General features: G+C 42.9%; 1 protein-coding gene across 1 annotated transcript in view; it reads right to left on the bottom strand.

Moving 5' to 3' along the window:
• RPAP1 (RNA polymerase II associated protein 1) overlaps window positions 1-13705 on the bottom strand; it is a 101840-nt gene that overhangs the window by 25400 nt on the left and 62735 nt on the right. The window contains exons 16-19 of the mRNA XM_068254291.1: window positions 12335-12514; window positions 9610-9811; window positions 3719-3828; window positions 2143-2338 (exon numbers count right to left, since the gene is read on the bottom strand). Coding sequence (XP_068110392.1) covers window positions 2143-2338; window positions 3719-3828; window positions 9610-9811; window positions 12335-12514 — 688 coding nt within the window. The remainder of the gene's footprint in view (window positions 1-2142; window positions 2339-3718; window positions 3829-9609; window positions 9812-12334; window positions 12515-13705) is intronic.

Here is a 13705-nt window from a genome sequence, read left to right on the forward strand (position 1 = left end):
AGTCTGGGCACAGGAAGTGCACGCTTAAAGAGGAACTCCAGTGAAAATAATGTAGTAAAAAAAGTGCTTCATTTTTTACCATAATTATGTATAAATGATTTAGTCAGTGTTTGCTCATTGTAAAATCTTCCCTCTCCCCGATTTACATTCTGACATTTATTACATGGTGACATTTTTACTGTGGGCAGGTTATGCAGCTGCGCTGTTTTGGCTGTTAGAGAAAGCTGTAAACAGCTAATTCCTGTCTGTGAACCTTGTTACATTGTGGCAGTTTGCCCAGAGTACCGCGGTACTTAGAGCTTCTTGTGGGAGGGGTTTCAGCACAAAATCAGTCATACAGCGCCCCCTGATGGTCTGTTTGTGAAAAACATCATATTTCTCATGTAAAAGGGGGTATCAACTACTGATTGGGATAAAGTTCAATTCTAGGTTGGAGTTTCTCTTTAAATCTGAGAATCTAAGTGTTTGTCAGAGTGACTACTGGTTCCCCTAAACCATTTGTTCTTTTTACAGTTCCGGTTTAAAAGTGAAACAGAACATGACCGTGTGCAAGCGGAAAGAAGTACAAGTATTCCCCACATGAGAGAGGCAAAGAACTGTTTTAGCTTTCTCACCCATGTAGAGTACTGCAAGGATAACTGAACAGTGAATTTCCTACACAACCCCTAAAATTGCACCATGCCCAGTAGGCACACATTTGCTCATATGCAATTCACTTTTTCTCCTAGGTGGTATTTTCACACCTTGTCAATGAATTGCCATTTAGACCACCAGCAAGCAAGAAAACACTTATACATAATTATGACAGTACTTTTCACCTAGTTTTTTTTTCAATTGCAGAGTGTTGAAAAATGATTTTAACTACTTCTGTATCTGTGGTCTCTGGCCCCTTAACGTGATATGAAACTCAGCATTTCTTCTTTGCCCTAAAAGATTATTTACAGCATAAAATCTACTACCACAAAAAAAAAATTGTGGCAGAACAGCGTTCAAACTGGTAAACACAGCACTTTATTCTTCAGTGGAGAGCTCTTTGCTTTAGTGGGCAGCTTTGGGCTGCATCCAAAGAGGCGATAACATTATCTTTTGTTTATGTTTCTTTGTTAAGTTGCAATTAGTATACAGCCAGCAGCTGCTGAAACTGAACTGCACTGAGCGGAGATGCAGAGAAAGGTGAGAAATGATCACTAGATTTTAATACATAAATACAGCAGCTATGCAATAACATGTAACATGTAACTTTCAAAGCAGATAAACTTTACTTTGGGAACTTGTCATTTGTAAACAGACAATAGTACTAGTGCACAAAAGCAAATATGGTGACTGAATGGGTGATAAAAGGTAGGAAAACACATTTTTTATTGAATGTTATGGCAGAGTTTTATCTCACTTTAAGGACGAGAGACTTTTTTAACTCCTGGAATGGCACTCTGATCACTGTGATAGGCTCACAGTGATTACAAGGTCAGGAGCCAATGAAATCAGCTCCTGAGCAGCGCACGAAGCTCTACTGTCAGCAAGAAAGCAGAATGATCGGGCTGCAGTGACGTCACAGCAGCCCAAACAGCAAGAGGGACGGCTTCACGCGGCAAGAGTAGCTGAAATCTACGCCCTGGCAGGAACAACAGGACACAAGCAGGGCATAGATTTCAACTACTGCCATCTGCAAGTAGTTAGAAGATAAAAAGTTATCTCCTAGGAGAATACTTAGGTGAAAAAGTGACTTGCATATGGGCACTTAACTAGTTTCTTTTTAAACAGGCATACTTTACTCACTCTATTTTAAATACATCTAGATAAGTTGTCAGGGTTGTTTTACACTTTGCTTTGAATAAATGCAATACTATCATGTGAACGTTCAAAATGTCATTTCTGTCATCTAGAAAATAGAACTACAGCTGGCCATACACTACACAACTATCAATCGGTTTTGTTTTTGAACGATATTACAATTGACATTAAGGGCTAAAATCAATCGAAAAATAGATCTGCAATATTGGTTTTTAGTCTGCGTAAATAAATGATTATCATATTGACTGTAATTATGATTGTATTATCAACTGAACAAAAACAATCGAGTGATCATTGAAAAATATGTGGTCTACTTAGTCAACTTGCTGTAAGTTATAAACTAGTATTCACCTTGCCGACCAGCCCCTTGTGGACATTGGTGATAGTGCAGACGAGGTTCAGCACGGCGGTCAGTAAGGGGAACGGTGAGCTTTTCCCAGGCAGGCTGAGCGATGGTTTACCTTCAGCACAACCTAGAGTCACGATGCTGCTGACAGACTCAGGCAGAGGGGAGCAGGTTAGTGGGTTGCACACTGCTGAGCAAGATCTGAAGGCACAGGATAGGTAGAAAAAGAGAAATTTAAAAAAAAAATTAAAAACCCAAAAACATAAAAGGTTTTCTGTAAGACTAACCATCTGAAGGAAAAAATATTCTAACTAAACTCATATCTGCTTTTTATGTACATATACTGTATATACCTGAGTAGAAGTCTAGAAATGTAGGTCTGATTCACTTCATGAAAGTATGGGGGTCGACTTATACACGAGTCACAGGCAACACTGAGCACACTGAGTGATGTGTGTACTAATAGTGACATTCCCATTTGCAGCAATTTACCCTGTGGTAAGTGATACTTTGGGGAAAAGAAATGCCAAGAAAACACAGGTCTGTAAGTCCTGCCAACAACAATTAACAAGGAAAGTGGCAGTGGAGAAATACTGGGCTGCATAAAAGGGAATGAATAATTGCAGCACTTGGGGGCCTGGGTGAGGTATTGGCTGCACTCAAGGGACAGGAGGGAGTTAATAGCTGCAATACTGTATGCAGTGCAGTCATTAACCCCTCTTGAAGCCCCAAGTGCAGCCATTAACTTTGCTTGGAAGACTTATACTTTAGTCAATAAAAAATTCCAGCTTAAGAAGGTTGAATATTGTAGTCGACTTAAACACGAGGTCGTCTTGTATTCGGTAGTTCCTTTAGGTGACTGCAGTGGTTGTTCCCAAACAACAAGGCTCAACACATAAAATGTATGCAAATACAAACTGTCTATAAAGCCGTATTTGCATTCCCTGTTGCCTTGTCGACTGTGCTCAGGATTTTCTACAGCTGCCCAGGTTCAAGGCACTGTTTCTGTGATGACGTCTTTGCCTGAAAAAGTGTTCCCCAACCATGTCCTCAAGGCCCACCAACAGTGCATGTTTTGTGGAAATCCTCAGAGGTAGTTAATCAGCTCTGCTGAGACACGAATTACCTCACCTGTGAATGTTTGTGGTTTTCTGCAAAACATGTACTGTTGGTGGGCCTTGAGGACAGGGTTGGGGAACTGTGGCCTGGAGGAACAATTTTTGTGGATACTTTGCTAAATAAAATGAGTGTATAGTTTATCCACTAAAACTGAGTGTTATGTTATAGGACTGTATATTGGTTGAACCTATTCACCAGTTCAAATGAGCTTTCTTTCTCTACTTGTTGTGTGTTGCATATCACAAGTGGCCATATATTCTGGTGCACCAAACAGTTCCTGCCCTCTAGTGGCAATAAGGCCTTACTGCGGTGCCACAGATGGCTCACTGGCTCTTACTTTTGTGACAGTGGTTCTAACTTTTCTCCATTCAATCAAAAGCAAAAATCAAAAATAATGTTTTGACTGGGGTTACACTTTAATTCATCAGGAATAATCTAGTGCGTTTCTGTGGAATGTGTTACCTGAGTGAGTCCCACATGGGCTGTACGGATGGATGATTCAGAAATGGCAGCAGAGTATTTTTAGTCAACTTCTCCAGATCCTCATTACAGGAGACGGGATTCACAGAGGGCTGCACAGAGGAAACATGGCATGGAAACGATCAAATAGTTGTGATGGATCCCATCAACTGTGATCATTTTACCAAACAGCATAGTCAGAAGATCGAATAGATACAAATAGATTTGTTAAAAAAATTCAATTGTTCTGAATTTTGCAATTGTTTAACCCATTCGCGTTCCGTCGTTTTCACTAGAGAAATGTTCACCTCCCATTCATTAGCCTATAACTTTATCATTACTTATCACAATGAACTGATCTATATCTTGTTTTTTCCGCCACCAATTAGGCTTTCTTTGGGGGGTACATTTTGCTAAGAGCCACTTTACTGTAAATGCATTTTAACAGGGAAAATAAGAAAAAAACGGAAAAAATCATTATTTCTCAGTTTTCAGCCATTATAGTTTTAAAATAATACATGCCTCCATAATTAAAACTCACGTATTGTATTTGCCCATATGTCCCGGTTATTACACTGTTGAAATTATGTCCCTATCACAATGTATGACAACAGTATTTTATTTGGAAATAAAGGTGCATTTTTTCCGTTTTGCATCTATCACTATTTACAAGTTTAAAATAAAAAAAATATAGAAATATATCATCTTTACATTGATATTTAAAAAGTTTACACCCTTAGGTAGATATTTACATGGTTTTTTTTATTGTAATGTTTTTTTGTTTTTTTTATATTAAACATTTTATTTGGGTAGTTTTGGGAGGGTGGGATGTAAACTATAGGTTTATAATGTAAATGTGTGTTGATTTTTATTTTTTTTTTAGTTTTTAGTTGTAGTTTTACTTTTTGGCCACAAGATGGCGGCCATTAGTTTGTTTACATGACGTCACTCTAAGCGTAACATATGCTTAGAGCGACGCATGGGGGAGGTAACAGCCAGAAAAGGCGCAGCTTCCGAGAGAAGCTGTCGCTTTTTCAGCGAGGGAGAGGAATCAGTGATCGGGCACCATAGCCCGATTCACTGATTGCCTGGCTAACGAACCGCGGGCCGGGAGCACGCGTGCGATCGGCCGCCGGAGCGCGCATGGTTCCTGGACGTAGTTTCTACGTCCAGGAACCAAAATAGGTTAAAATGTGTAGATTACATTATCAGTTCGAACAATAAACTCAAAGGACTTTTTTTTTTTGATGACAGTTACGAGAATCTATGACTAGCGCACCGCCATGTTCATTCTACGCCCACCAGAATCTATGACCAGTGCACCATCATAGTCACTGTATGCTTACCAGGCTGGGAGTACACCTACCAAAATCTATGACTAGCGCACAACCATGTTCACTGTACGCTTACCAGAATCTATAACTAGTGCCCCACCGTGTTCACTGTACACTTACCAGGCTGGGTGTACACCTACCAGAGAGTCTATGACTAGCAAACCGCAGTATTCACTGTACGCTTACCAGAATCTATGACTAGCACACCACTGTATTAAATAGTACGCTTACCAGAATCTATGACTAGCACACCACTGTATTCACGGTACGTTTACCAGAATCTATGACTAGCACACCACTGTATTCACGGTACGCTTACCAGAATCTATGACTAGCACACCACCATATTCACTGTACGCTTACCAGAATCTATGACTAGCACACCACCGTATTCAATAGTACGCTTACCAGAATCTATGACTAGCACACCACTAGCTGTTTACACTTTGTCTCAGCTCCTACTCATAGTGCTCGATTGGCTGCGACTCCTCTGGGGGTGGATGACGCACACGCTCGCCTATCTGGATGGCTGCGTGTGGGGTATTTAGGCAGGGCATAGACATAACGTGTAGTCACGCCTCCCTTTGAAAAAGCCGGAAGTTCCGGCGAAACATGTCAGAGCGTCTGGCGTGCTCTGAATGCCGCACATGGTGCTGAGCCAGATCTGCCCTCCGCTGTTCTCTGTCCTCACCCTCTGTTGCTCCTTGGGGTTCCGCTGAGTGCCGCCGGCTACCCTCCGATTTTGCAATCCACCAGCTGCTGCAGGTGCCAACCAGTGGATGAACAGCCCGGACTTTACATCATAGCAGGTGGATTATCTTGGACTGCAATGTCTCTACCCTAGCCACGAGCTCCGGCAGTGGGTTGAGGGACTAGGAATACAAACCATAATTTGTGAATACCGCCGCCCGGAGTGGGTACAGTATACGGCTTTCATTTTGCTGATATTGCCGCATGAACTATCTATGTGTATGGTATACCCTTGCTGCCAATTGCTGCTGCTTGTATGAACTTCTTTACTAATCCAAGATTTGGCCCTTTTTCCTGGGTCATACATTCAACTCTATATGCTGTTTAACACCTGTTACTAGGCTGCTTTTTTCTATCGCAGTAGCTTGCATCATTGCTCCAATCAAGCAGGACATTTACATTGGGCTACATTACTCTGGCTACAACATTTTTGGGATCCCTGACCACATTAGGTGGTCTCAGTCAGGAGTGGGTGTATGTGGATATGTGAGCTGTGGTTGTGCTGAGTAACTGGCTGCATTATGTGTGGGACATTTTTAAATGTATTTTGAAAAATGAATTAAAGTTTTTTACATTTTTATAACAAAGGTTGTTTGTTGAACTTATTGCACATGCCTCCCAACCCCCTATCCCCCATATTCACTGTACGCTTACCAGAATCTATGACTAGCACACCACCTCGTTCTTTGTACGCTTACCAGGCTGGCTGTACACCTACCAGAATATATGACTAGTACACCACCATATTCACTGTATGCTTAGGCTGGTTTCACAGTGGGACGTTAAAGTCCCACGTTACAGCAGCCAGTAACGCAGCCTAACTCACAGCACTGTAAAATGAATTGTGCTGTTCACAGTGCCCACGTTGGGTTACATAGTAATGCAGCACGTGTAAACGAAGTGCTGCATGCTGTACGTTATACTGGGCTAAGCCACGTTAGACTGCTTGCACATGCTCAGTAATGTTGGAGGAGGAGGTCTCCCCTCCTCCTCCGCGGCCAGCCACATGGCTAATTAATATTCACTGCACTGCAGAGACTCGTGGTAGGACTGTAGTGTTGTCCGGATCATGAACAATCCTTCATTTGATCCAGATCTTTTTTGTGAGTCGAATCATCCGAATCATCACAATGAAAGATTCGATTCACAGTGGATGTCTGTCTGGAGGAAACAGGAACATACAGAATGTACAGTGCAGGGAAAGTCCTGTCCTGCTAATCATTTCACCCAGTCTGCTTCCCTAGTAAAATGATTCGGTTCAAAGATCCGGATCTTTTCAATGATCCGATTCAAATGATCCGAATCCTTAAAAAGATCCGGACTTCCTATCACTAACCTGGAGCGGCTGCTTAGAGAGCTGCATAACGCAGCTCAATCTAACGTCCAACTTCAACACCACCATGCGTTGCGTTAGGGGCACGTTATGCGACCATAACATCCCCTAAAACGCAACGTCTTAGTGGGAAAGTAGCCTTACCAGAATCTATGACTAGCACACCACCATATTCAATAGTACGCTTACCAGAATCTATGACTAGCACACCACCTCGTTCTTTGTACGCTTACCAGGCTGGCTGTACACCTACCAGAATATATGACTAGTACACCACCATGTTCACTGTACGCTTACCAGAATCTATGACTAGCACACCACCGTATTGGTAAAACGCCTTCTCAAGTGCAGCCTAATGGTTGTCATTTTAAAAGCTTCTCAGTCTCCTTTCTGTGACTGGAAACACTTTTTTTTTACAAAAGCTGAATTCCCAGCAATCTAATAATTTTCTTTAATAAAAACAAGCTAAGGGATTAAAAACTCTCTTTTTTTGCCATCTTTGAGACTTACCATTACTTCCTGTCCAGACAGGTAGTGAAAAATCCCTTAAAGAGTGAAAGAAAATGGGTATGCCTGACCCCACATGCACGCACACCTAACAGTAAACACCCCCCGCCTCCTTGCCCTTAATATTTTTGCTTCTGTAGGCGGCAATGTTAAACACAGTGCAGTTTTTACTTGATTCGCCACAAAGCTCTATGGGGTTTCCAGGTACAGGATTGAAGTGAAAATCTCTCCAATTGGTAAACAGACAGCAACAAAAAACAGAAATTTTAAACTCTTTCCAACCCATATAAAACTAAATTTAAAAAAATCCTGTAATTGGGCTTTTATCAACAGGACAGCAGGAACTGGGACCCTTTGATACACTGCAGAACATATACAGTGGCTTGCAAAAGTATTGAGCCCCCTTGAAGTTTTCCACGTGAAAGATCAATACAAAGTGGTGTACATGTGAGAAGTGGAACGAAAATTATACATGATTTCAAACATTTTTTACAAATAAATAACTGCAAAGAGGGGTGTGCATAATTATTCGTCCCCCTGAGTCAATACTTTGTAGAACCACCTTTTGCTGCAATTACAGCTGCCAGTCTTTTAGGGTATGTCTCTACCAGCTTTGCACATCTAGAGACTTAAATCCTTGCCCATTATTCTTTGCAAAACAGCTCCAGCTTAGTCAGATTAGATGGACAGTGTTAGTGAACAGCAGTTTTCAGATCTTGCCACAGATTCTCGATTGGATTTAGATCTGGACTTTGACTGGGCCATTCTAACACATGGATATGTTTTAAACCATCCCATTGTTGCCCTGGCTTTATGTTTAGGGTCGTTGTCCTGCTGGAAGGTGAACCTCCGCCTCCGTCTCAAGTCTTTTGCAGACTCCAAGAGGTTTTCTCCCAAGATTGCCCTGTATTTGGCTCCATACATCTTCCCATCAACTCTGACCAGCTTCCCTGCCCCTTCTGAAGAGAAGCACCCACAGAGCATGATGCTGCCACCACCATATTTGACAGTGGGGATGGTGTGTTCTGAGTGATGTGCAGTGTTATTTTACAGTCACACATAGCATTTTGCATTTTGGCCAAAAAGTTCCATTTTGGTCTCATCTGACCAGAGCACCTTCTTCCACATGTTTGCTGTGTCCCCCACATGGCTGGTGGCAAACTGCAAACGGGACTTGTTATGTTTTTCTGTTCACAATGGCTTTCTTCTTGTCACTCTTCCATAAGAGCCAACATTGTGCAGTGCATGACTAATAGTTGTCCTATGGACAGATTCCCCCACCTGAGCTGTAGATCTCTGCAGCTCGTCCAGAGTCACCATGGGCCTCTTGACTGCATTTCTGATCAGCACTCTCCTTGTTCGGCCTGTGAGTTTAGGTGGACGGCCATGTCTTGGTAGATTTACAGTTGTGCCATACTCCTTCCATTTGTGAATGATCGCTTGAACAGTGCTCTGTGGGATGTTCAAGGCTTCGGAAATATTTTTGTAGCCTAAGCCTGCTTTAAATTTCTCAATAACTTGATCCCTGACCTGTCTGGTGTGTTCTTTGGACCTCATGGTGTTGTTGCTCCCAATATTCTCTTAGACAACGTCTGAGGCCGTGACGGAGAGCAGCTGTATTTGTACTGACATTAGATTACACACAGGTGCACTCTATTTAGTCATTAGCACTCATCATGCAATGTCTATGGGCAACTGACTGCACTCAGACCAAAGGGGGCTGAATAATTACGCACACACCACTTTGCAGTTATTTATTTTAAAAAATGTTTGGAATCATGTATGATTTTCATTCCACTTCTCACGTGTACACCACTTTGTGTTGGTCTTTCATGTCGAATTCCAATAAAATTGATTCAGGTTTGTGGCAGTAATGTGACAAAATGTGGAAAACTTCAAGGGGGCCGAATACTTTTGCAAGTCACTGTATGTAGGCATATTTGCTGATTACAGCTGCGATTTGCACTTACCTGGCGGTGACCGGCCTGATAGTGCGACGCCAGGAAATTGATTGATGTAATAATGAGAGGCTGCAGCAGGCACCACGTTCCAGCATGTGAAATCTCTTCCAGGCATCTCATCAGACATCCTTCCACTATGGGCAGTAACCCAGCGACATTGTCCCAGGACACCGGAGGAGGAGGAATCTGGGGTTCCGAGTCCACAGACGTGCTACACAAATCATGCAAGACAAATAACGTTTATTTTTTTTTAACAAATCATTTTTATTTTCAAACACCAACACAAGGTATACAAAGAAATGTACATAGTATGTACCACCGTGCTCCCACATGTAGGAGATCATAACAGCATTGTTACACACATATTGCACCTTCCAGCAATCAAAATGGCAAAATGTACCATCAACCTGCATGAGTTATATTAGCACATAAACATGGTATTGTGTTTATTACACTACTAATGAATTACACGGTTAGGTATTATCTCATACATTATGAGCCAGTCATGATTTAGAGGTAGCATGTGAGTATGCAATGGGGGCACAGCATACAGAGAGAGATTAAGAAGAGATTAAGAAGGAAGAAAGAGGGGAATAAGAAAAGGAACGATCGACTCTGGATCCGCCTCCCGGCCACACCCTAAGAAGTCCCAAGTAGTCCCTACCAATGCTTGTAATAGTTCAAGGATGTATACATCCTATCAGTTTTCCTCGTTCGAGCCTGTTGTTTGTATGTTGTCACACCATGGTGCCCATATTTTATGAAATCTTAGTGGGCAGTTACGGTTTTTATATGTTAATTGGTATAGTGGGAGAGCACGATTGACAGTGCGCTTCCACATGTTTATAGAGGGAATAGCATCTCCTTTCCAGACTCTTAAAATCTCTTTACGTGCATAGAAGCAGAGAATACGAATTAAATATTGTACATACTTGTTACATGAGGGTTCCTCAAATACTCCCAATAACGCCAATTTGGGTGTGCAATCAAGGTGAGTTTCTATAATTTCATTTAAAATAGCAAATACATTCGTCCAAAACATCTGTATTTTGATACAGCTCCAAAACATATGATAAAACGTGCCATTCTCGGCAGAGCACCTCTGGCAGAGCGCAGCATTGTTATCGCAAATATTGTGCATCCTAACCGGGGTTAAGTATGTCCTGTGGAGAAATTTAACTTGGATTAATCTATCCCTAGCTGAGATTGGAAGCTTTATAAAATCCTCCAGGATATCATCCCAGTCTGTATTATCTAGTCCTGGAATGTCTATGTTCCATTTTTCTTGGCAACGAAGGATTTTTTCGCCATTTTTGGATAAAAGGGCTGAATACAACACTGACAAGGGTTTATCCAGGTGTGCAGTGAGAAGGGTATTCTCAAGGTCATGTACACCCAACGTAGGAGCTCCGCCAGAGAACTACAAATAACGTTTATATTGCGCTTTTCTCCTGGTGGTCTCAAATTGCTTGAGCTGCAGCTTCTAGGGTGCACTCTAAAGCCAGGAGAAGCATCTGTGGCTGTCCCGTGGCAGACATTTGAAATCGGCGCAGGATACAGCCGGTATATGGCTGATCCTGCTTCTGCAGAAGTCCGGGCCGTGTTAAATACTATTCCCCCTCCAGGACGCTGTGGATAGTGGGGAATGATATAATTAAGCTTCCAGTGATTGCTGGAGGCCGAATTATTGTGTTTTGTGTTTGGTGATCCTATACCAGTCTAACAATTATCCAGAGCAAGATAGCAGGGCTGGACTCAGAATTGTGCCCCAACAGGCCCACTATGTATGCTGCACACCCCACCTTCCATGTACAGCATCCATAATGCCCTTGTATGTCAATATGTATCTGCATAATGGCTCTACATCAGGGGTGGCAAACTCAAACATAAGGTGGGCTAAAATTCAACACTGAGACCAGGTCATGGGCCAACCTCTATGTCTAGCGGCCAGCTTCTTCCCTTATAAAGTTCCCTAGTGTCTAATGGCTCCCCTATGAAGTTCCCTGTTGACTAGTGCCCCCTCCCCCACCCCTATACAGCTCCCCTATTCAGTTCCTTCCCTGGTGTCTAATGCCTTCACCCTCCCCTATATAGTTCCCTGGTGTCTAGTGGTCCTCCCCCCTATACAGGTCCCTGGTGTTTAGTGGCCCCTTCCCTCCCCTAAACAGTTCCCTTGTGTCTAGTGGTCCTCCCTCCTCTATACAGTTTCCTTGTGTCTAGTGACCCCTCCCTCCTCTATACTGTTCCCTGTTGTCTAGTGCCCCCTCCCCTCCTTCCCTATACATTTCCCCTATTCTGTTCCTTCCCTAGTGTCTTATACCGCCTCCCTCCCCTGTACAATTACCTTATGTCTGTCTAATGCTTCCACCCTCCCCTATATAGTTCCCTGGTGCCTAGTGGTCCTCCCTCCCGTATACAGGTCCCTGGTGTTTAGTGGCCCCTTCCCTCCCCTATACAGTTCTCTTGTGTCTAGTGGTCCCACCCCTAAAAAGATGCCTGGTGTCTAGTGCTTTTCCGCCAGGTCCCCCATAGGGCTTCACCTCCAATATACCTTCCCTGGTGTTCTAGAGTGGGCCAAACAATGCAAAGTAGGGAAACCACTTGCAGGCCATATTTGAAGGCGCTGCAGGTCAGATTTTGTCTACGGGCCAGAGTCTGACATGTATGCTTTACATGAATTAAGAGCAATAACACAAGTAATAATAATTATATAGGCCTTTCCCCATCATATTACCTGTGTAGCTGGGCTTCCAGCTCAGCTGTGCAGCCTGCGGTCTGAGTAACGTGACTAAGAAGAGTGACAACAGCAGCTGCCCTCTGGATGGGGAGGTGTGCAGAGGAACTGTCCCCTTTACAGGACACAATAATGTTGGGCAGAGACTGGAGGATTCTGATCACAGCCGGGTACAGCTCTCTGAAAGACAAAAAACTTCTGATGTGAGTGCTTGAAAACAGACAATGCAATACAGCATGAGTGATAGTGTGGCTGATATAGCGGTAAAACCCCTCCCACGTGTGCGGTCAGGGCCATGGTCCTGACGGTTTCCTGTCTGTGAGCCTCATTGCATTGTGGGAGATAACAGCTGTTGGCAACTGCCAATCAAACCATGCTTTTAACCTATCACATTGTCAGTGGATATGTTTAAATATAAGGGCCGTTTTTGCTGTTTTCTTCCATGTCTCCCAGCAAAAAAGCTGCTGACCTGCAGGCCCACGATGGATCAAACATCAACGAATTACACAGTGAGTATCAATCATTTCTTGATAGATCATCTACTTTTTAATGTCTCAATTTGCAATGAATTGGTTTATTATTTTTTCCCCTACCACTATTTTTTTCATAAAGTACCTCTTTAATGATAAATTCAATCAAACAACTCAAAGTGTTTTCATCATCCTTGATGACTTGTACAAAGTACTTCCACTCCATGTGATGGAAAGCTTAAAGACAGGCAAAAAAAATGAGATGAACTCACCTGGGGCTTCCCTCAGCCCCCTGCAGTTGATCGGTGCCCTCGCAGCCCCGCAATAGCAGGAGGCCGCAATAGCAGCATAGAGGGCGATATACAGGTTGGGAACGCGAACAATCACTCGCGTTCCCATGCTTGTCGGCCGGTGACGGCCAAACCGGAAGTGTTCGTCGGAGGGTCCTGGACCATCGGAGCGGGGCTGCGAGGGCACCGATGGGCTGCAGGGGGCTGAGGGAAGCCCCAGGTGAGTTCATCTCATTTTTTTTTGCCTGGCTTTAGGTTCACTTTAAGTGGAACTCAAAGTGAGAGGGATATGGGAGGCTGACATGTTTATTTCTTTTTAAATAATGCACATTGCCTGGCTGTCCTGCTGATCCTCTGCCTCTAATACTTTTAGACATAGACCCTAAACAAGCATGCAGAAGATTAGATGTCTATGTCATTACTGACAACATTAGGTTCATGCTTGTATTAGGTGTGATTTAGACCATACCGACCAGAAAGATCAACAGGACTGCCAGGCAACTGGTATTGTTTAAAGTGGATCAGAGATAAACTTTTACCCATCGCATAATTGTGTTCCTTTCATTTGGTTTATAGGGCATTCCTCAAGCCAAATATTTTTTTTTGTTTTG

Source organism: Hyperolius riggenbachi, chromosome 9 (genome assembly GCF_040937935.1).
Source record: "Hyperolius riggenbachi isolate aHypRig1 chromosome 9, aHypRig1.pri, whole genome shotgun sequence".
Lineage (NCBI taxonomy): Eukaryota > Metazoa > Chordata > Amphibia > Anura > Hyperoliidae > Hyperolius > Hyperolius riggenbachi.